This window comes from Podarcis muralis, chromosome 14 (genome assembly GCF_964188315.1).
Source record: "Podarcis muralis chromosome 14, rPodMur119.hap1.1, whole genome shotgun sequence".
NCBI lineage: Eukaryota > Metazoa > Chordata > Lepidosauria > Squamata > Lacertidae > Podarcis > Podarcis muralis.
This window is the reverse complement of record NC_135668.1, coordinates 2,909,336-2,930,973: the sequence shown is the minus strand read 5'-3', so window position 1 is coordinate 2,930,973 and position 21,638 is coordinate 2,909,336. Positions and strand designations below refer to the sequence as shown.

General features: G+C 42.9%; 1 protein-coding gene across 2 annotated transcripts in view; it reads left to right on the top strand.

Moving 5' to 3' along the window:
- Positions 1 to 20,097, top strand: part of MTMR10 (myotubularin related protein 10) — a 51,444-nt gene extending 31,347 nt beyond the window's left edge. For both annotated transcript variants that reach the window (XM_028707129.2, XM_028707130.2), the window contains exons 6-16: positions 474 to 564; positions 1,554 to 1,710; positions 2,219 to 2,306; positions 3,771 to 3,859; positions 4,581 to 4,711; positions 7,246 to 7,315; positions 8,024 to 8,094; positions 8,976 to 9,145; positions 12,179 to 12,349; positions 13,686 to 13,868; positions 15,686 to 20,097. In XM_028707129.2, coding sequence (XP_028562962.1) covers positions 474 to 564; positions 1,554 to 1,710; positions 2,219 to 2,306; positions 3,771 to 3,859; positions 4,581 to 4,711; positions 7,246 to 7,315; positions 8,024 to 8,094; positions 8,976 to 9,145; positions 12,179 to 12,349; positions 13,686 to 13,868; positions 15,686 to 16,285 — 1,821 coding nt within the window. In that variant the 3' untranslated portion in view covers positions 16,286 to 20,097. The remainder of the gene's footprint in view (positions 1 to 473; positions 565 to 1,553; positions 1,711 to 2,218; positions 2,307 to 3,770; positions 3,860 to 4,580; positions 4,712 to 7,245; positions 7,316 to 8,023; positions 8,095 to 8,975; positions 9,146 to 12,178; positions 12,350 to 13,685; positions 13,869 to 15,685) is intronic.
- Positions 20,098 to 21,638: the final 1,541 nt, after the last annotated feature.

Here is a 21,638-nt window from a genome sequence, read left to right as displayed (position 1 = left end):
TATGGCACAGCCCTTGAGTATGCCTAAGGAGCTCTTTTGATCATGATCACTGTTAATAGAAGCCAAAGTAGCTGATGGCACTTGGAAGTTGGAGGGATACAGCTCGCCCTTCCTTAGACAAAATCACATACAGTGGTACCTCGCAAGACGAATGCCTCGCAAGACAAAAAACTCGCTAGACGAAAGGTTTTTCCGTTTGCGAGTTGCCTCGCAAGACGAATTTCCCTATGGGCTTGCTTCGCAAGACGAAAACGTCTCGCGACTTTGTTTCCTTTGTCTAAATAATAATTCGCAAGACGAAAAATTCGCTAGACGGCAAAACTTGCGGAACGAATTAATTTCGTCTTGCGGGGCACCACTGTAGTTTTGCTTTCTCTAGTCCGCCATTTCCTCATGCAGTCTAGTATTTTCTAGTAAAAAGTGGTTGGAAGCAGCTCAATGCACCCCAGTTCTTTTTGTTTTCCTCTGTTCAGGTGTGCCTTGCAATAGCTCATTATTCCCAGCCAGCAGATCTTCAGCTCCTCTTTGCATTTGAATATGTGGGCAAGAAATACCATAATCCAGGTAATGCAGACATTTACTTTCCCTCATACCCCTTGGAGGGGCCTTTTGGGTGAGAGCATGGCTGCCAACTTTTATGGGAGCTTTTTGGTGCAACCAGGGGTTTGTTTTGGAGGGTGTCATATAAGCAGTCCTACTTGAGTGGTAGTACATGTTTACATGCATAGAAAAGCTCACTAGAAATGTATCTGTGCCTAAGTGTGCTGGGGGAGGATTGCAGTTCTGAAGCTAGAAGAGAGCCCTTTGCTCGTCAATGCACCATGAAGGCTGAGCTTTCATCTCCCCTTGCTGTGTTCTGGGTTTGCCAGAGGAGAAACAAGCTATGCTCAAAGGAGTTTTGGAGTTCAAGGTAGTCTGGCTGGAAAAGAAGAACCAGCTTGTGTCACATGGGAGTGTTACAATGGTGCCCTTCCTACCTTTTCTTCCCAGTCTTGGTTCCTTGGCTGCAGTGAGAGAATAGATTTGCAACACCAAGCTCTACTAATGAGGCTAGAGTCACTTCCACGTAGACTTTTTGTAGCAAAGTAATCTGTAGGGGGAAGTATAAACCGCTGAGGAAAGGAGTGGTAGTTTTCAATATGGTAGTTGGTTTAGCCTCGAAATATTGGGAATCTAATCCTAAATCCATTGAAACTTATGAAAGTTTGCATTAACAGAGGCATTCCTTAAAATGGCATAACATGTTGTCACAGATAGATTAAACACATTAAATTAATTTGACATATGGTAGGGGCAGATCAGAACTTCTCTTTGTTTCCCCATTTAGTGCCAGTTCATGTCTGTCAAAACTTGGCCAGACACACAATGGAAAATTATATGCTTTGGGGGTGCTCTGGCCCCTACACAGCTGTATTTTCAAGATAACGTAACAGTTTTATATACAGCAGCATTGGAAGTTTGGAGGTCTGTTTGTTTCCTGCAAGATATTGTACATCTGTTTATTTGCATGGCACAACTTGGAAAGAACTTTTTAAAAAATCACTTCCTTCTAGCAAAAAAAGTGAATGGAATAGATCCTGGAGGAGGTGGTGGTGGGCAGCTGACTCCATTGTTTGAGACATACTCTGACTGGGATAGAGAGATCAAGAGAACAGGAGCATCAGAATGGCGTGTATGTTCAGTGAATGAAGGCTACATGATATCTACCTGGTAAGTTTGCTTTTCTTTTATATCCAGGAAACCACACTGGGATTGAGAGGCAGAGTTGGCCTCAGGGCACAACTCCATTCCCTAGCAATGAGCCTCTTCTCAGTGATCTTTTGCAACCGGATTTTGAAGCAGTTTGTGAAAACAACACTGCCATGGCTGTTGTTATGAATTGCATTGGTACATAGCTAACCACTCTGTCTGTGAGCCACTGGCTGGTAAAACTCTGGTGCTTTTGCAAGAGGAAATGGTTTTTTTTCAGATTGCAATTGAAATAATGCAGTTTAGGTTCCAGTTCTTAGTAAAGAATAAGCTAGCTCTGCATTGTCATTAGAGATAATAATGACCAGATTAATCTTAAGATTTCTGTGGTTGATTTCTAAACAAAAGGAAAACATTGACACTTCAACTCTTGGCTTTAGCATTCTAATCAATGCTGCATATAAAAAGACTTTACTTGTATTACATTTCCCAAGTAACTATTATGAGTGTATTTTGTCTTGGCCCCAAGTCTTCCAGAATACTTTGTTGTGCCATCATCTTTGGCGGATCAAGATCTCAAGCAGTACTCCTACTCCTTCACTGGAAGACGGATGCCAGTAAGTATGAAGCTGACATTGCTGCTTAATTGGTAGTGTTGCATCCCTGCCAGAGTGCAGCCCACTCCGCTACACAACTATGCAAGGAATCTGCAACTATTGAGTTCCAAACCCTTCGGGGTCAGAAAGGAAAGGTTCAAGGAAAGTGTAAGAGCAGCCCCGGTGAGGGCAGATTGAGGACTCACTGGGCAGTCAGACTCGCTGGAAGGTCTTCCCTGCTATTGCACCCTAGCAGCTGTCATTCAGAAGTACACTACCTCTGAATTTGGAGATGTCATATAGCAATCATAGCTAACCGTGGAAAGTCAGAGTCAAGGAGGAATAAATTTCAACTGTCATCACCACATCTTGTGGCAATGAATTTCATAAATTATTTCTTGGATTAAGAAATCTTTCAGTCTGTCTCAAATCATCTTCCTATCAATTTCATTGGGTGACCCTGAATTCTAGTGTTATGGGAGATGGAGGGGGGAAATCCCCCTTTCCACCCAAATGAAGTGTAGGGAGGGGAGGTGGCAGATGAGGATATCATAGCAATAAAAGAGCTAATGGAGTGTGATTGTGCTCATGTCCTGCTTGCAGGTTAACCATCAGCATCTAGCTGATCGCTGAGAACAGAATGCTGGATTTGATGGACTGCTGTTCTTAAGATATTGTGCAGGGCAGGAAGGGAATAGAGTTCTGTAGGGTTGTAGGGTGGGTGGTAGTAGCCATAGGGTAGGAGGGACACCCCTAGGAACTATTCCGGATATTTTAGCCTTGTGAAGGCTACACTTCACAATGTTAATGTGAAGCATGCTTTTTGGGTGGCGCTGTGGGTTAAACCACAGAGCCTAGGACTTGCCGATCAGAAGGTCAGTGGTTCGAATCCCCGCGACGGGGTGAGCTCCCATTGCTCGGTCCCTGCTCCTGCCCACGTAGCAGTTCGAAAGCACATCAAAGTGCAAGTAGATAAATAGGTACTGATCCGGCGGGAAGGTAAACGGCATTTCCATGCGCTGCTCTGGTTTGCCAGAAGCGGCTTAGTCCTGCTGTACGTCGAGCTGTACGTTGGCTCCCTTGGCCAGTAAAGCGAGATGAGCACCACAACCCCAGAGTCGGCGACAACTGGACCTAATGGTCAGGGGTCCCTTTACATTTAATACCCGGTTGTATTTTTCCCTGGCTCCTGAATGCTATCTTTTAAGATATTGTTAATACCATGCTAATTTTATTGTGAACCACCTTTAGATTTTTTTAAATGAAAGATGGTATAGAAATGCTTTAAATTAAATGCTGAAGATAATTTTGCTTTCTGGAACTTCAGCAGCTACAACCAGCAGCCTGTGACCTTTCCTTCATGAACACAAAGATAGTGAGCTTCTTATGGTCGTTTAGAGGTGCTGTAGGCTTGTTGAATATAGTCCTTTGCATGACTTGTACCTTGCCTTGTATCCACAATATAAAGGATTCACTTTCTTCTAGATGTGGTGCTGGAATCACTCCAATGGAAGCGCACTTGTGAGAATGGCCAGCATTAAAGACCAGTTGCAACAGCGAAAAATAGACCAACGGTAAAGATGGTAGTATTGTTTGCTTAGTGGGCAAAATCAGATTCCCTTTGACCCAGAGTTTGGAGATTTTGGGGAAATGTGTATGTTCTTAATGTAGCATAGAAGCAAGTAGGAAATATGTTAAGGTGCAAGTGAAGGGGAAGATCCCTAACCTTTGTGAGAAGTATCTGTGGGGCAGAACCGACGTCCTTTCACCTAACAGTAGGACCTTTGGCAAATGTTGCGTGACCCTTAAAAACTCACCTTTCTGCAGAGAACTTAGTGATCAAATTCTGCACCATGTGCCACATCTACTATCTCATATTCTGTTGACAGAGGAGATGGATATCCCTGAGTGTTAAGTTAGATAAGCTAGTTGCTCTTAAGCATTGTTAACTTGGGTCATCAAGATCAGATTCTCTGTTGGTTGTTGAAGGCTATGTGGAGATGGGGGGGTGCTAATATGAAGGTATGTAGTTGTGCTTTCTGGCCCCCATAGGTAAGGGCATCATCGTGCCAGTTGTTCCCTGGTTACAGGGTTCTTTCATATCTCATACCCCCACAAAATAGGAAAGCAGCAGCTTGCCATTGCAAAGAACACTAGCAACCATGCCCAGTCAGCTGGTAAAAATGCCTTGTTATCAGTTTTTAGGCCAGAGGATCAGCAGGGCAAGGAAATACTCTTAGGACACAAACTTTCCCTTCATGACCAACTTTGCTTCAGTACTTTTTTTTATGCTAGGATTTGCAATGCTGTCACTAGAAGCCATCCACAAAGAAGTGATGTTTACAAATCTGATTTGGACAAGAGTCTGCCAAATATCCAAGAAATCCAGGCTGCCTTTCTCAAACTCAAGCAATTATGTGTCAATGGTATGTTCTTGGCTGCTTTTTTCTGTAAAAAGTGTGCAGTTGGGTATCTCAAGACAGGGATTCCCAACCTTTCAGGGTCTGTGAGCACACCTAAAATTTTAAGAATTGTTTGTAAGTGCAGCCGGAATAGCTGCCATGTGTGGGGGTGACTGGTTTCAAAATGTTCAGAGTGCCTTCTCTATGTCTCCATAAAGTTGAAAGTGTAAGGGAAAAGATGCAGGCAGGAAGATGCCTGTCAAGTGGAGCTCACCTTCCACCAAGGACCCAGTTGCCTGAAGGTCCTTGGCAGCGACACATCCCTCCTTGTCCCCTGCATTTAACCAAGGAGCACTGTGGCTCCCATCATCGTGAGGAGGTGCACATCTTAACACCCATCCACCCAAAATGCATGACCCGATGTTGGGCTGCATCCTGAAAATAAGAGCCAATGCTCCTATGGTGAAGGACTTGTGCTGCCGTCCACTTGGATGAGGATATCCAGGAGAATACAGAGCCTTGCAGGCCCTGCATTGAGAACACTAGCACTAACTTTTTCAGAAGAAGCAATGGGTAGGATGTGTTTCTAAATACATCTGGTACAGTGTATGTGTCTGAATTCACACGCATGTCCCTCACTAACATGTATTCATTCACACACTATCCAGCTGTTTAGGATCTCTTACTAGAGTTATAACATGTTCGTTATGAATATGTGTTTACCCTTAACACACAAGAAAAGCCCATAAGCAGTTCTCACACAAACAGGAAAAAGATTGGTCTGTAACATGAAATGAAAGTGACAGAATATATTAATGCTGCTTCAGACAGCAAAATTACAATTCAACCAGGGTTGAACTTTTAGCTAGATGAGCAATTCTTATAATTCCAATATTTCTGTTGTCTCTTCCTAGAGTTTCCTGTCTATTTCCCATTTTGTTTATTCTTCTTGATTGATTGAAAGTTAAAATAATATAATCCTAGTGAGTGATGACTAAACTGGTTATCCTTGATTGTTTCCTGTTAAAGTTATTTTACTATTATCTGTGTGGAAACCATTCTTTTACAGGTGCTGGTAACTAGATTACATGTGCTGATCTTTACATTACGAGTTCAGGATGTCTCGTCAATGCTTTCTAGAACATGTTTGAGATAGACTGGTACCAAGGTCAAGAAAAGTTCATAATGAGGATCCCCCCCCCCCTTTGCATATAAAGCTATGCCTACCTTTATTCCTGCCATGATCTACAACAATAAAGCACAGAAAAAGTTCACACACCTATTTACACATTCTCCTTGTTCTTTAGTCGTGTCTGACTCTTCATGACCCCATGGACCAGAGCACACCAGGCACTCCTGTCTTCCACTGCCTCCTGCAGTTTGGTCAAACTCATGCTGGTAGCTTCGAGAACACTGTCCCACCATCTCGTCCTCTGTCGTCCCCTTCTCCTTGTGCCCTCCATCTTTCCCAACATCCGGGTCTTTTCCAGGGAGTCTTCTCTTCTCATGAGGTGGCCAAAGTATTGGAGCCTCAGCTTCCTAGGGACCTTTAATTCTGAAGACCTGGAGAATACTGTCTGTGCCTAAAAGGCTGTTCATACATTTCATGAGTAGAATAGGGACTTTAGGCTGGTTAGAAAACCCTAATTAGCAGGGTGATAATTAATGGCAGAGTTAACAAACTGTGGATAAATGGTGGGAGAGGTTGTGCTGTACCTTTGAGGGGAGCTAGCCCATCCCTGATGCCTTAACCATAGTTAAGAGACATGTGGCATCTCTCCCTACTGTATAGTCCTGTGTCCCAGCTAGCCTAGTAACCTGTTCTCACAGGAGCTACAAGCAAGGCCTGAGCAGAACAGTGCACTGCGCTCCTTTGATTCTCAGCAACTGGTTTCCGGAAGTATGCTAGTTTGTCCCCAATACTCCTCTTCTAAGGGGAGTATTTCCCTCTTCAAGAGTGCCACTCTCCTTGCCTAAGACGCTCATTCTCCCTGACAGTAGGGAAGGGAGGGATTGTCATGAAGTAGGATGCAACTATAACAACCCTAACCGGATGTTTGCCTCCCTTAGCTTTTTTAAGCCTACCACCGTGGCCTCAATGAACTTGTTCCTGCACAGCCAGGCACTCATTGCACCTCAGACACACCCACGGTTTCTCTCCGACAGGGAGAGTCCTACATGTGACACAGTGCAAAACACTAGAAAGCCTCCACACCCTCCTGGCACTCAACCCATGTAATTGTTTTTGTCATTTAAGATACTGTATTGAGAGTATGGCTTTTATTAGATCATAGAAAGAAGGGGCAGATCATTACATCCTGGCCTGCTTGCCCTGCCAGGGAATGCACATATCTCCTTAACACACCTTGACGTTTTGTCATCATGGGATTGCATTGGGAGTGAACAGGAGGTGTTGATTAAGTGAGGAATGGAGAATGGGCAATTGGCTTGAGTCTGCTGGGAGTTTGCTCCTCTAAAGACAGTAATATCACTATACGACTCTCATCTTTCAAATATGGGGAGCATGATTTCTTACTTCTTTTCTCTTCTGGTCACAGAACCTTTTGAAGAAACGGAGGAGAAATGGTTGTCTTCACTGGATAATTCACACTGGCTAGAGTATGTGAGGTATGTGCAGAAGCTGCAATTAAAAATCTCTGTTGACAGATTTATTTGCATCCTAGATCAGAGGTCGGCAACCTTATCCGAGGATGGGCCGGTCGACGTTCCGTCCGTCGGAGGAGGGTGTGTGCGCACGCATGCTCTTCTGGGTCGGAGGAGCGCCCATGTGCACACTCTATTTCCGGCGCTCCTCTGACCTGGAAGTGGGCCAGAAATAGCATATGCGCACGGGCACTTCTCTGTCCCACACACTATTTCCAGTGCACCTCCGGGTCGGAGGAGCGCCCGTGCGCATGCGCACAGGCACCATCAACCTGGAAGTCAGTCACAGCACCAGTCAGAGCGGGGGGGGGGGGCGCAGGGGTCACCATGGTCCGGTTAGACAAGCCTCGTGGGCCACTACTGGCCCATGGGCCTTAGGTTGCTGACCCCTGTCCTAGATGTACAGAAGATAAAATATTGACAATCACTGTGTCACTTTGAAGTGAGAGACTCAATGAGATTCTCTATACAGTTTGTAAAAAATGTTGTTCTTGGACATATACGATTCTGGGAAACTAAATTTCACTAGAGATTTAAAGTGAGTTTGCCTCTGCAAATATCTTGCAGTGCACAGCTTATTCCAAAATAAAGCTAATAGTGGACTTGCTTGAGTATTGAATAGTTCTAAATAATTTAAATAAATTAATATAGGCTTTTTTTGTCTTGGTCTAGACTTTTCCTGAAGCATTCTGCAGAGCTTGTATACATGTTGGACTGTAAGCATGTTTCGGTAGTCTTACATGGTAAGCTGCTCAAGTGTTTTTAAGCATGTTGATGCTGCTGCAGACATTATACCAGTATATTTAGGAATAATTGTAGTAGCTGTTATCCACTACTCAAAGTGTGGACACCATTATTAAATTTATCCTTTCCACTGTGTTTATCTCTGAACTCTTTTTTTTTTAATTATTATTAAATTTGTATACTGCCCTTCATATATCTCAGGGCGGATTACAAGATAAAAATACAAGATAAAAAAAACAACACAAAATACATAATAAAAATATGAACAAAACAAAACCAATAACCTCCACCCCCTCCTCTTAGCCAGTTCCCTTCCCGGTCCTTGTCTGGTGTGCCTTGGCCTTGTGGCTCCATGACCTGAGCAGTGCAATAGGTGGGTTGTGCCTGCCAGGCAGCTGTGCCGGCAGACTCCCATTCCCCTCACAAGGAGGCCTTTTCTGCCATATTGCCCGCAATAGTCTTAAAAAGCTCCCAGAACCCAGTAGCAGGTTAGAATAGGAGGCTTTGCCTTTATGATTTTTGGAAACTTTACTGTTCAGAGGTGGTATTAAAAAGGTAACCCTTCTTGAGCTTGAAGAGGTGCTGGTAATATAGGCAGCCCATTACTGACCTCCTCTTCTACAAAAACAAACACTGTGCTGATTCACAACTAAATACACACAGTTCTGAGCAAGCAGGTGTGTTACCATTTTATTGTAACCTTCTAAAACTGATGCTTATAGCATTTATAATACTTTGTAAGTGGCTTTGAGGTCCGTTCGAAAAGCATTATAAAAACAAAGCACATGACCCTGTGCTATTTGTATTGTTGTTAACATCTTTCCCACCCGCTCACTTCATATTTCTTTTTTTATATCACTGTTACAAATGTCAACTACAGAGGAAGAAGGGCGTGACCTGAGCTGCTGTGTGGCTTCGCTCATTCAAGTGATGCTGGATCCCTATTTCCGGACCATTGCTGGTTTCCAGAGCCTGATTCAGAAGGAGTGGGTCATGGCAGGGTACCCGTTTCTAGATAGGTGTAACCACCTGAAGAAATCTGACAAAGAGGTAATTGAGGTACTTAAGGCTGTGGTCTAAACCACTGAGCCTTGAGCTTGCCGATCAAAAGGTCAGCGGTTCGAATCCCCACGACAGGGTGAGTTCCCGTTGTTTGGTCCCATTGCCTGCCAACCTAGCAGTTCGAAAGCACGTCAAAGTGCAAGTAGATAAATAGGTACCGCTCTAGCAAGAAGCTAAACGGCGTTTCCGTGCGCTGCTCTGGTTTCGCCAGAAGCGGCTTAGTCATGCTGGCCACATGACCCAGAAAAAACTGTCTGTGGACAAATGCCAGCTTCCTCAGCCTGTAAAGCGAGATGAGCGCCGCAACCCCAGAGTCGTCCGCAACTCAGCTGTCAGGGGTCTTTTACCTTTACCTATTTTATACATTTGAAATGGATTTTTCCAAGGAAATAACAGGATTTGGGGAAATCTCTGAGGGCAGGAGGCCAGAAGAGTGATGGATTGGGAAATGCACAGAGAGATGAGATGATGCACTTTTCTTTCAGGGCTGTAATTATTTGAGAACTGTTTTTAAATTTGGGACATGCTGGAATGTGTTGAAGGGGATTATTTGAATTGTCAAAATTTGGACTGTGCCTTCAGGTCAGGAATACAGCTGAAACCTCAACAACCTTGGGCAGCTCTGGCTGGCAAAAAAGCAAGGGAGAACTGGCCTCCTTTTGGGATGCATAGCACCATGTTAAGAGCATTGTGCTTAATGAAACAAATCCCCCCCTTTTTAAAGATTTTTTAAAATTTATTGTCAGTAGTACAGAAACTTCCCTCCACTGAGTATGTTTGAAATGTATTTAGAAACCCCATTGAGGGGCCAACAACATTTTCTCCCAGTTTTATTCAAGTGAACATTATTATTATTATCATTATTTATTGTCTTGGCATACCACCATCTGAATATCACAGGGCAGTTCACAACATAAAACTATAACAGAAAAAGCCCCATTCTTGTGCTGCCCCCCCCCCCAGACCTCTCGTGAATGAGGTACACAAAGAAGGGCCTCAGATGATGATCGCAGGGTCTGGGTCAGCTTCTTTGGGAAGAGACTGTCCTTGAGGTATTGCTGTTTAAGGCTTTATAGATCAAAACCAGCACTTAGAATTGGGCCCGGAAACTAACTGGCAGCCAGTGCAGTTGGACCAAGATCGGTATAATACGCTGAAACAGTCTTGTTCCAGTTAGCAACCTGGTTGCTGAATTCTGCACTAGCTGAAGTTTCTGTACCATCTGTAGAGGCAGCCCCATATATAACACATTGCAGTAATCTAACCTAGAGGTAGGGAACAAATCATTTGAAGTCCATAATGTGATATCGGATTCATAATTTTTGACCTGGCAATATTGCGAATCGTATGTGTGTGCGTGCAAAAATCATGATGCAGGAAAAACCATGAAGCCAGCCAATGCCTCTACATAGCTCCATCCTTATTTCAGACATTGTGATATATTAGTATGTTGTGATCTTTAGCTGGTGATATATCATGAGTTGCACCTGGGCCACCAGCCAAAGGGCTGATGGAAAGCACTCCACACCACTGAGGCCACCTGAACCTCAAGCGACAGCAAAAGATCCAGAAGGCCCCCAAGCTACATACTTGTTCCTTCAGAGGCAGTGTAACCCCATCAAGAGCAGGCAATCTCTCAGCCATCCAGTCTAGGAAATCTCCCACTAACAGTCTCCAAGTCTTATCTGGATTGAGCTTCAGTTTTTTGGTTCTCATCCAGTCCATTGCCAAGGCAAGACGATGGTCCAGCATGCACACTGGCAGATGTAAAAGAGACGTAGAGCTGTGTGTCATCAGCATATTGCTGCCAATGTACTCTTGATGACCCCACTCAGCAGTTTCATGTAGATGTTAAACAGCATGAACCCTGAGAAACTCCACATTGAAGGCTCCACATTGAAGCCAAAGAGCATTCCCCTCTGGAAATGACATCCAAGTAGGATCGGAACCACCGCAAAGCGGTGCCACCCACCCCTATCTTGGACAGCCACTCTAGAAACTAGATACTGTGGTTGATGGTATCGAAAGCCTTGAACAAGCATTGCTAATTTGGGGTTTGATTTACACAATCAGAATCAGAAATTATTACCTTCAGGTTGGTACTATAGGGTTTTATCTTGGATGTCCCCTGTCGACACAAGCAAAGAATTTCAGGGTGTTTTCATATTTCTGACTGTCCTGAGTCTTATGGTTTCTGTGGGACTACAAATTCCACCCTGTAACTATTGACATGCTCATTGGTGTCTTATCTTACCAAAAGTTTTCAGCTGTTTCATGAAATTTTAAACAAATCTGTTTCAGAAGTGGCTGTGCACAATAATAGATTGTACAAGCAAGCCTTTGAAGAATCAAAAGTCCTGAAGTTTACAGAATCGTGTGGGATTAGAACTAGACTTTTTGTTCTAACGGAATTGGTAGCTAGGTATAAGCTTTGTTGCAGCTAATCTTAGAGCCATGCAAGGCAGAGAATTACAAAATAGAGCCTAAAAGCCCAGTGTTGGCTAAAACAGTGGTTTAGCGGAAATTTAAAAATGCAGTTAGTTAAAATCAGGGGAAGAGTGATTTGGGACCCTAGTACATTGGTGCTTTGAAATAAAATTCTCTCCTCCCAAGCCATGAGAAATCTGACATTACTCCTAGCATAGGCTTCAACAAGCACTATTTTCACAATTTTTTAAAAAAAATATTTTCTGTAACCATGACAGACAGAATCTTAATTTAAGGAAATATTTATGTCCTCTAAAAAAATCTGAATGAAGAGCAGAAAACTACATTTCATGGTTCACTATAGTTCACACAGCTAAGTTACAGACTACTGGCTCTAGTCAGAGGTACTTGAATGTAAAGTAGGCATTTCCATATGTGTTACTCCAGTTTGTACACTTGCTTTGTAGTGAATTATATTTTGTAATAATAATCTCAGCATTGATTTAATGGTGACTGCAGTAAATGTAGGGCTTGAGCAAACTTGCATAAGTCTTCTGTGTGTAACATCTTCCTATCATTTCCCTCCCACTCCAGTCTCCCTTATTTTTGATGTTCCTGGACTGCGTCTGGCAACTGCTTGAGCAATACCCATCAGCCTTTGAATTTTCTGAAGCTTACTTGACGATATTGTACGACAGCACGCGGATCTCGCTGTTTGGTACCTTCCTCTTCAACTCTCCACATCAGAGAGTGAAGCAAAGCACGGTGGGTGCTAAACATTGTCTGACCTCAAGTAGAAGCTGCAACACATGGTTAGGAAGCTGGAAAACCACCTCCAGTAGTCAAGGTGGAAGCCTCTTAACTGTTGTGCCAACAAGGGATTGTAGCTCACAGCTATGAGATGGAAGAGCAGTTGGCACATTAAGGACCAAAAAATAGACTCTGCTGATTTCTTATTTGTATATTGAGTTTTAATTAACAGTAGTGGTATTTGTCATCAACATTGCTAACGCCACATGCGAGGAACAAGTTGCCCTTTGGTCCTGTGGTATTCTTGCCCTAGATTGTTAACCATCAACTTGAGAGAAACCTTCAGCAAAACCGCCTGGGAGAAAGCCATTATGATCAATAGATTTCAATATAGGTAGAAAGTTTGGGTTTTATTTTGCCTTTGTTCCTTACCATTTTTCTAGAATTCTTCAAGCACAAATGCAAAAATACCTTTTTAAAAAGTTAGGATTCTTATGGGATAGGTTGAGACACAGCCACATTTGTATACTGGGGAACCGTGGAAAATATTTTGTCTGAATAGTTCTGGGGTCTCCAATGCAGAGGCCTGCAAGGCACTTCCTCCCTAATGCTGTGCATGATTTCTGTAATTTTCCTTTTATTCTCGACACACAACACACACACAGTGGGAGGTGGGGTATGCAGCTATAGCTGTGCCATTGGAGCTGGGGGAGGAGAAGCAAGGAACAGGCTTTGTCACCTTGCAATTCCCCTCTGGAACAGACAGGGAAAGGGAAAGTAGCATTCCTCAGGGAGAAGGCTTATTTGACAATATACTGGTCTGGCTCTAGAGGAAGCCAAAAGGGGCTTGTTAGGTTGCCTGCTGTTGATTTCAAGGAGGTCATTCAGTTGAAGGTAATATCATAAATTGGAAAGAGCATAAGAGACTGTTTCAAAGTTGAAGAATTTCATTAACCTGCTTCAAGAAGGCTTTAGCAATTGGAAGAATTGTGTTTAAATTCTGGCAAAACTCTTTTAAGGCATCACCCAGTAACTTGGCTTTCTTCTCTCTCCTCAGATGTCCATAGATGCCACAATGTTTGGCCTCATTCATTTTAATAATGTAATATAAATATAACAAAATCTCTAAGCAGTTCACAGAAGCTACAATAATAAATTCACAATGAAAAGAATCAGTGCATATCAAAATCCAATAAATCATTAAGCAAAGCATCACGAAAAAATCCTTTGTGTTCCATTACCATAAAGAGAGGGGATCTTATTTTTCTGCAAATAAAGGGTTTTATATTTGTTGGTGAAGTGGGGTTGAGTGTGTATATATGTGAACTTACCTGAATTTTCTTTCTTTCAGGAATTTGCCATAAGCAAAAACATCCAGCTAGGTGATGAGAAGGGCCTCAGATTTCCTTCTGTTTGGGATTGGTCTCTTCAACACACTGTGAGGGATCGTATGCTCTTCCACAACCCCTTGTACATTGGGAAGAGTGCACCGTGTGTGCACAATGGGGCTGTGAAATACTTCAAGCGATCAAAGGTAAGAATGGACCAGTGAGTCAGTCCAGCTACGCCAGTGGTGCTTCAGTTGAGCTGCTGCAAAGATGGTACCTCATTGCTGTTGGAACGGGATCCATTTTCAGTGCCCTTGTGCAGCCCAGCAGTGTCCTGCTGGAGAAAATCAAAGAACTGAAACAGGGGCAGCACATCTAGTCCCAACTCACTGGCCAATGCAGGAAATCCAGAATGAGAGCATTCCCAGCACTGGGCTGCCCAGTCGCCGTTTGAAAATCTCCAGTAAGGGAGATCCCATCTATGTAACTGGCTCAAGAAGCTTCTCCCAATGTTCAACTCAAATCCTGTCCTGAAACAAGTCCATTAGATCTTACCTTGCCCTCTGGGGCAGGTGAGAACAAACAAGTCTTTGTCCTCTCGTAGGATCTTCAGGTAATCAAGTGGTGATACTTTCATTTATTTCATACTACATTGTTCATGAGAACTCTGCTTCAACTTTCCAGGTAAAGCAGTTTTCTAGCAGGTGATTCCCCACCCTTAACATGGTTAGTGGTTTTGACCTTAACTACCAAGGAAAGCAGTGTATGCTTGGTTGCCTCCAATCACCACGTGATGATGATGAATCACCACATGATTCAGAGATAGTGGATGAGGGAATCTGGGGGCTGCCTACCTACTGACAATGTCTGCTAGGAGAATATAGTTAGAGGAGGGAGAAGGAAACTGATGGGTGGCTTCCCCAAATCATTCAGTCCCGATTGGTGGGATGTCGCAATACATTCAGAAGCCCATGAGCTGGGCCAGTGGGTGTTTCATTGCAGTGTTTCAGTCAGTGCTTTTCTTCTGTTTTTAAGGGCAGGTACCGAGTACCCCCAGGAAAAAAAGCACTGGTTTCAGTGATTTTTCAGAGCAGTCTTGCCTCTTATGCAGTAGTCCACCAGCCAGAGCTCACACAAAAGCCCATGTTGTAAGTGAATTAGCTTGCGGGGGGGGGGGGGGTCTCCCTGCCTCCTCTGCACCCAGCATAGAAACAAGCAGCCTGCCGGAAAAGGGAGCCCTCGTCTTCCACATGCAGCAGAGAAGTTACTTTCAGGGCCCGATTTTCAAGGTTTCTTGGTGTGAGTACTGCATTTATTGCAAAGTTATTTCTCAGAACTGTTTCTCAGGTCATGGGATAATAGAAAAATAAGGAAGATAATTGTATTGGACCAATGACTTTTTCAAGTTCACACATATCTTCTGCTGACATAATAAAAGGGTAGCTAGTTTTTAACTTACATGACTGTTTTTTTAAATAACGGAACCATTTTTTTAGCAAGCAGACAGATTAGGCACAGCACTTCAAACACTGACCTGCATGAAATTCCATATTAGTGTGGTTATTTTTTAGAACCCTCTACTAGAAAAAAATAGTGGAAGTGACTAAAATACTTGCATAGATAATCAGGTTTGCTCTCCATATAACCAGGAATTATCCACTATTTCATCCTACCTAATGAAGCACTTACTGCTGGTGAAGGATTGCATATGCTCTTGCTAATGGAAAGTTTCTCATTTCCACATGCAGCTTTGTCTCATTAGCTTTTTGGCCCCAGAAAGTACTTCATCATTATATGGCATCTGTTATTACAAATTGTGCTGATTTTTCCAAAGGAGATTTGACAAATTCATGGAAGAATAGAAGTAATATAGCCCATCATTTTGGGCTATGTTAATAGTATCTAGAAGTAATTATTCCAGGGATGGGGGGTGGGGTCTACTTAACTGTAACTGGAGCTCCGTGGAGATCAAGTTGAACCTGATGGGAAACTGAAGGTATTTTACTAACTTTTCCCTTCCCAGAAGAACTACAGTTCAACACTCAGGGGCCTCCCGCCCTCCCTGAAGAACGGTATTATCAGCGAGCAAGACTTTCTTCCAAGAAGAAATTCCCTAATACTAAAACTGAAACCAGACTTTCTTCACCATACGGATTCCACCACCAACGGCATGGAGCAATATTTCAGAGAGTGGTTTTCTAAGCCAGTCGACCTGCATGGTGTAATCCTGCCCCATCTCTCTGGAACACAAATCAAACTCTGGAAACTCTGCTACTTCCGCTGGATCCCTGAGGCCCAGATCAACAGTGGGGGCTTCATTACGGCCTTCCATAAAATCTCTTTATTAGCAGATGAAGTCGATGTTCTGAACCGGTGTCTGAGGCAACACAGCGGTACCCCACCTTTGCTCACTAACACTTCTGAACTCGATCAAAGCCGGATGTACTTTAGAGCCAATGGGCTCAGTGATTCTTCCACAACCCCAGACTTCCTTTCTTCCTCTTTCCCATTTTCTCCTGTAGGGAATCTCTGCCGACGGAGTATTTTGGGAACACCACTGAGCAAATTCTTAAGTGGTGCCAAAATCTGGTTGTCCACAGAGACACTTGCCAATGAAGACTGATGTCTTTAGAGACATAGAAGGGAGACAAGGAGGAGACTGACACATCATTTTTTGCAGCACACTGCTAACCACAGCACCAGAAACTGTAATAGCTTTATATACTAAGGTTACTTATGTTTTGCACAAAGTATTTAAAAGCAGCTGTGTCATGCTTTCAGATCGCACAATTTTTATTTTTATTTGGGTTTTGTTTCATTTTTCTTCAGCAGTCCAATAACTAAGGCACGTACCATTGGAGGTTAGTCTCTCCACAAACACACCACAATCTAAGGTCTGATTGTGTTTTGTTTGTGCCCCAAAGCTGCTATTCCCTGCTGCTGATTGAAGCACATCTCTTGTCAGCTTGGATGAATTAACAGGTGAAGACAGACATTAGAGTCAAAAAAGTTGCTCCATCAAATCCGATCGCTACAATTGGTACAGATATAAGAGCCATAAATTTTGTCAGTCACGTTTCAAATTCATGGCATGATTCAGCTGAGGGTAGGGACTTTTAAATCCTGTTTATTTCAATGGTACTTTATAAAAGCACCTTTCCCGTTGAAATAAATTAAAGTGTTCATCTTGATCAGGTTGGCTATGGGAATGGTGGAGATATCTAGTTTAGTCCATGAGCATTTTTCCTCTTTTCATTTAGTATCTGAAACTGCCTTTTAGTTTACAAAATCTGCCTATAGGACAACGTGTGCTGACCTCACTACCCCAGTCCCTCAACTGGGGTTTGCTTTAACTTGTGGCTAAGGCGTACACTGGCAGCTGTGTTAGCTTGGCCTAAAGGATTCCCCCTTCACCTAGGATCAGCAGTTGTGGTTTCAAAGTAGGTGTCAGTTCCATCCGCTAGGTTGAAAGGAGTCCTTGGTAGCACTAACCATAGTTAAAGTGGAGAGGAGAATTAGCTGCCAATCTCATTACCATAGTTTGGTGTCATTACAGCTGAACAAACCTCAAAATAATGTCAGTCGATTATAGCCTTTAAAGTGCCTTTTCTTGCTTTTGAAGTAAGATTTCTCTCTCTCCATCATGGAATTCAATTACTCTAATGTGGTAAGCTAATAGGCTACACATTAGTAGTATCCATTTCCAGAATCTCATTCATACCACAATTTATGGACGTTTCCAAAAGCATCTTAACCTTTGACCTTGTGATCAGGAATAGAAAACTTAGAGTACCTCTGAAGTATATATTTAACTCAATGGGTACAGAATATTAGATGGAAGATCTTAGGCCCAAATTAAGATTGCTGTAAAATGTCTTTCAAAGAAAATGCCTGTACTTGTATTTAAATTTTTATTTTAAGGTCAAGTTTCGTGCTCAGTGGATGCTGATTTTTTTAAATGGCCAAAACAAAATGGCATGCGGAATGTGTGGGATAGTGGTGTATGAAAGAATTAACTAGAAAACCTTGATATAATAAGAGTTTTTTGGGCTTTATTCCCATGCCAGTAACATCCCAGTTTACTTACCGAGTACCATACTGTTGCATCATTTCACACGTGGTCATGAAGGTGGACTAAGATTCACATTCAAAAGTGGTCAGCTAGTTTATGCCGTGTCTTCAGTGGCATGTGCCAACATCCAGAAAGTGACTTGTTTTTGTGCAAAATCAGCTCTACAGTAGAGCATCATGCCCCCTTTCCCCAGCTACCCCTTCCAGGTCTCTTAGCTTTTGCACATTCTGCCCCTGATCCAAAACATGCATGCAAAAGCCAAGTGAAAAACTGCCCTTCTGCTGCTCAATTGTCTGGCAGGGTTTGTTTAGGGCTTGTTTAAAGCCGGGCAGCCTCACTCGCTGCAGATCAGAAGGCTTTTATGTTTACAGGAGCTGGCTGTGTGTGTGTGTGTGTGTGAGAGAGAGAGAGAGAGAGAGCGCGCGCAAAAGACTTGGATTAGACTGGGATGTTGGGCATGCAGTGCCATCTTCAGCATGCCCAGCCCATTGAGCACCTATAGTCTCCAGTTGCATTGGGTGTCTGTAAAATACTGTAAACACACACCCCTTTGCACACTTGACCAAGCTTCCACTAAGTGAAAGTCAGGTAGACTAGTTTCACTGGGAAACAGGCAAGGGCTGGTCAGTATTGGCTACCTGTCCAAGGCGATTCTCTTCACAAGTTTAGTGTCTTGTTAGAATGGACAAAGCTTTGTTCCCCTAGTGTTAAATTTCATCCCATGTCCAGTTTGTATACCAGTTCTCTTTGTACCAGATCATAGACTTTATTAAGGTGACTTTATATTGATTTTTACTTAATGCCTAATAGTCTTAATTACATTTCAGATGTACCAAATTTTGCTAATTAACTGAAAGTTGGGTGAATATACTTTGCAAGAATTACTGAGTAAGGTGTTTTAACGTTTGAGACATGTGTCCCTTCCTTACAGGAGTTTTTTTAAAGTGCATTTTTGTAGCCTGTGCCCTTTTTATCCTTTTGATGTTACTGAACTTTGCCTTTAAGAATTGCTGCCTATAAACTGTCCATACCCAATGGATTGGATCAAACGGCTTTAAGACTAGAGAGTAAGCTAAGCCAGGTTTATACGGTTAACTCCAGGCCAACAGTGCCTGGGTGGCTGCCCAGGTTCGTACTACTGTAAATGAAAGAGACTGGGAAGGAAGCCTGTTTCGCAGGAGAGCCTGAACTTTGGAGTGCCGGGCCTGTGATATTTTTAACTGGGCAAAATGCTGTGAGTCCTACAATCAGAAATCAAGGAAGTAGTGGAGTGGGGCTGGTGAGCAGTGCTTTCTGATCTAGCCTTGCACAGTCTTGTAATAACATAGTTATGGTGGAGTTGTTGCCCCTCCCCCTCCTGCCCCGTCATATGACGACATAGAGAGAAGTCTCTGTGGTTTGACTGAAGTGGGCTGGGAGGGGCTACCACGTTTCTTGATGCAGCGGTACCACAGGGCAGGGTGGAAGACAGGTGACTTGCCTTCTGGGTAGCAGGAGACATTTAAACCTTCACAAAACCCCGAGGTAGATTGCAGCAAGCCCTTGAGGAAATCCAGGCTCCATTGCTTATCTAAAGGGCTATGAACTGCCTATGAACTGTCAGGCTTCAGCCAGCCCCCTCTGCTATATGCAATGCCTTCACTCAGTTCAAAAGGGGGCTTGTAGGTGGGCACAACCCAAAGGGATTGTACTTTCTAAAACCAGGTACCTTTTTAGGAATTTTTTGTAAGTGTAGAAAAGAATAGATGCTTATTTTTGTATTTTTTTTCACCCTAGCAACAAGCAAAATGCAGCTGCAATTATTAAAGGATATTTTTTGTTTAAAAAAGCAGGGGGGTTGGTGTATGGAGTTCTAAATGGATTATGGTCCACGTAGAAATCAATGCCTTTTAGTTACTGCAGAGTGGAAGTTGACTGTTACGTAACTTATCATGGAAGTGCAATTATATTTAACCCCTTGTGCAGGTCGTGAACCAAAGAGACACGACTGAAAAGTGTGCGTTTCACATTGGCAGAAGGAATCCTGTTTCTAGAGTGGTTGTTTTTGTAGATTCATTTTCAGTTTAGCTGTTAAATCTCCAAAGAAAAGGTATACATTAAAACCAAACCTGTTGTAAAATTTTATTTAATTAAAGGCTGAAGTTGTTAATCAGAAAATTGACTGCAGCAGTCAGGACCCCCTGCAACTCAGAGGGTGAAAGAGCCCCTCCCCCTTTTGAAACGGAATCTAAAGCCTTGATGCCGAAAACTATGCCTTACATGAGTAAAGCAGAGCTGACAGGAACACCTACAAAGAAAACCCCAACCTGTCAATGTTGTGAATATGAAGTAAATCAAGACGTAATTAAAAACAAACAAACCTTCCGGTGTAGTCTTTGTTGGTGTGGAACTTGCGACTTTTTAAGAATGGTGTGCATTAATTTACATAGTACAGTTACCATCCATATGTACCTGAGTAATGGGACATATCTATGTGAGAACAAGGTTTAACTATGTTCAGTGCATTTGAAGAACATTTAAGTGGCCTTTTTGCAACGAATTTATGAAGTGTCACTTTGGCTTAAACATTCCCTATGTCCACCAGCATAAAGTCCAGTAGTGTTTTTCCGGGGGGGGGGGGGGCAGTATTGGCAGCCAAGCCTTCATAAATTGGCAGTAACCCATTTACAGTGGGGCAGAGCTGAGAGCTCTGCTCCTGTCACTTGCTTGTCTTTGCAAGAACAGGAAAAAAGACTAAATGCCGGCAGAGAGAAGAACAAACTTTCTTACAAAGTTTTAAAAAGTAGGAAAAAACTTGAGGACTGTTTTCAGTCACATGCTTGAGTATGGAGGGAAAACTTCTGAAGTAGGGATTTAGCTGTTTCAGGTTTCTGCACTTCAGAATTCCCTTGCTGTAGTCTAGAACTTAACCCTAGTTCACCAATTCTGCAGATGACCATACTGGGAGGGGTAGCTAGTGCCAAAGACGACAGAATCAGAATTCAAAATTACCGCAGCCTTAAGTATTTGAGTAAGATTGGAGAACAGAGACCATACTAACAAAATTAATTTCAATTGGGACAAATGTCAACTTCTGCATTTAGGCAGGAATAATCAGCTGCAAAAATACAAGATGGGAAACACCTGGCTTGCCAGTGGTCCCTGTGAACAGAATCTAGGGGTCTTAGTGGACCACAAGGTAAACATGAGCTAACAGTGTGATGCAGCAGCAAAAAAAGCTAATGCTATTCTAGGCTGCATCAACAGAATTATAGTGTCCAGATCAATCAAGGCACTCTATTCTGTCTTGCTCAGACCACATCTGCAGTCCTGTGTTCAATTCTGGGCACCACAATTTAAGGATGTTGAAAAGCTGGAACGTGTGCAGAGAAGGGAGACCAAGATGATCAGGGGTCTGGAAACTAAGCTTGAAGGAGCTGGGTATGTTTAGCTTGGGAAAGGAGAGACAGGAGATATGATAGCCACCTTCAAGTATCTAAAGGGCTGCCACATGGAAGAGGGAGCAAGCTTGTTTTCTCCTCTTCTGGAGTGTAGGACTCGAACCAGACATCAGGAATTACTCTCTGGTGGTAAGAGCTGTTTGACAGTGGAATGGACTCCCTCTGGAGGTTGTGGGCTTTCCTGCCATGGAGGTTTTTAAGCAGGTTGGATGGCTATCTGGGATGCTTTAGCCAAGATTCCTGCACTGCAGGTGGTTTGACTAGATGACCCTTGGGTCCCTTCCAATGCTACAATTCTGATTCTAGTTTAAAATACACAAAAGCTACATGTGTTAAAACACTGCAATGACAAAACCCTTAAAAGCCTTTCTGCTAAATAAGAGGACATTTTTTGTTTTTTAAATAAGGCTTGCAGTAGTTTAACAGTTTTTGTTTAAGATGGGATACTGTTCTTTAACAAAACT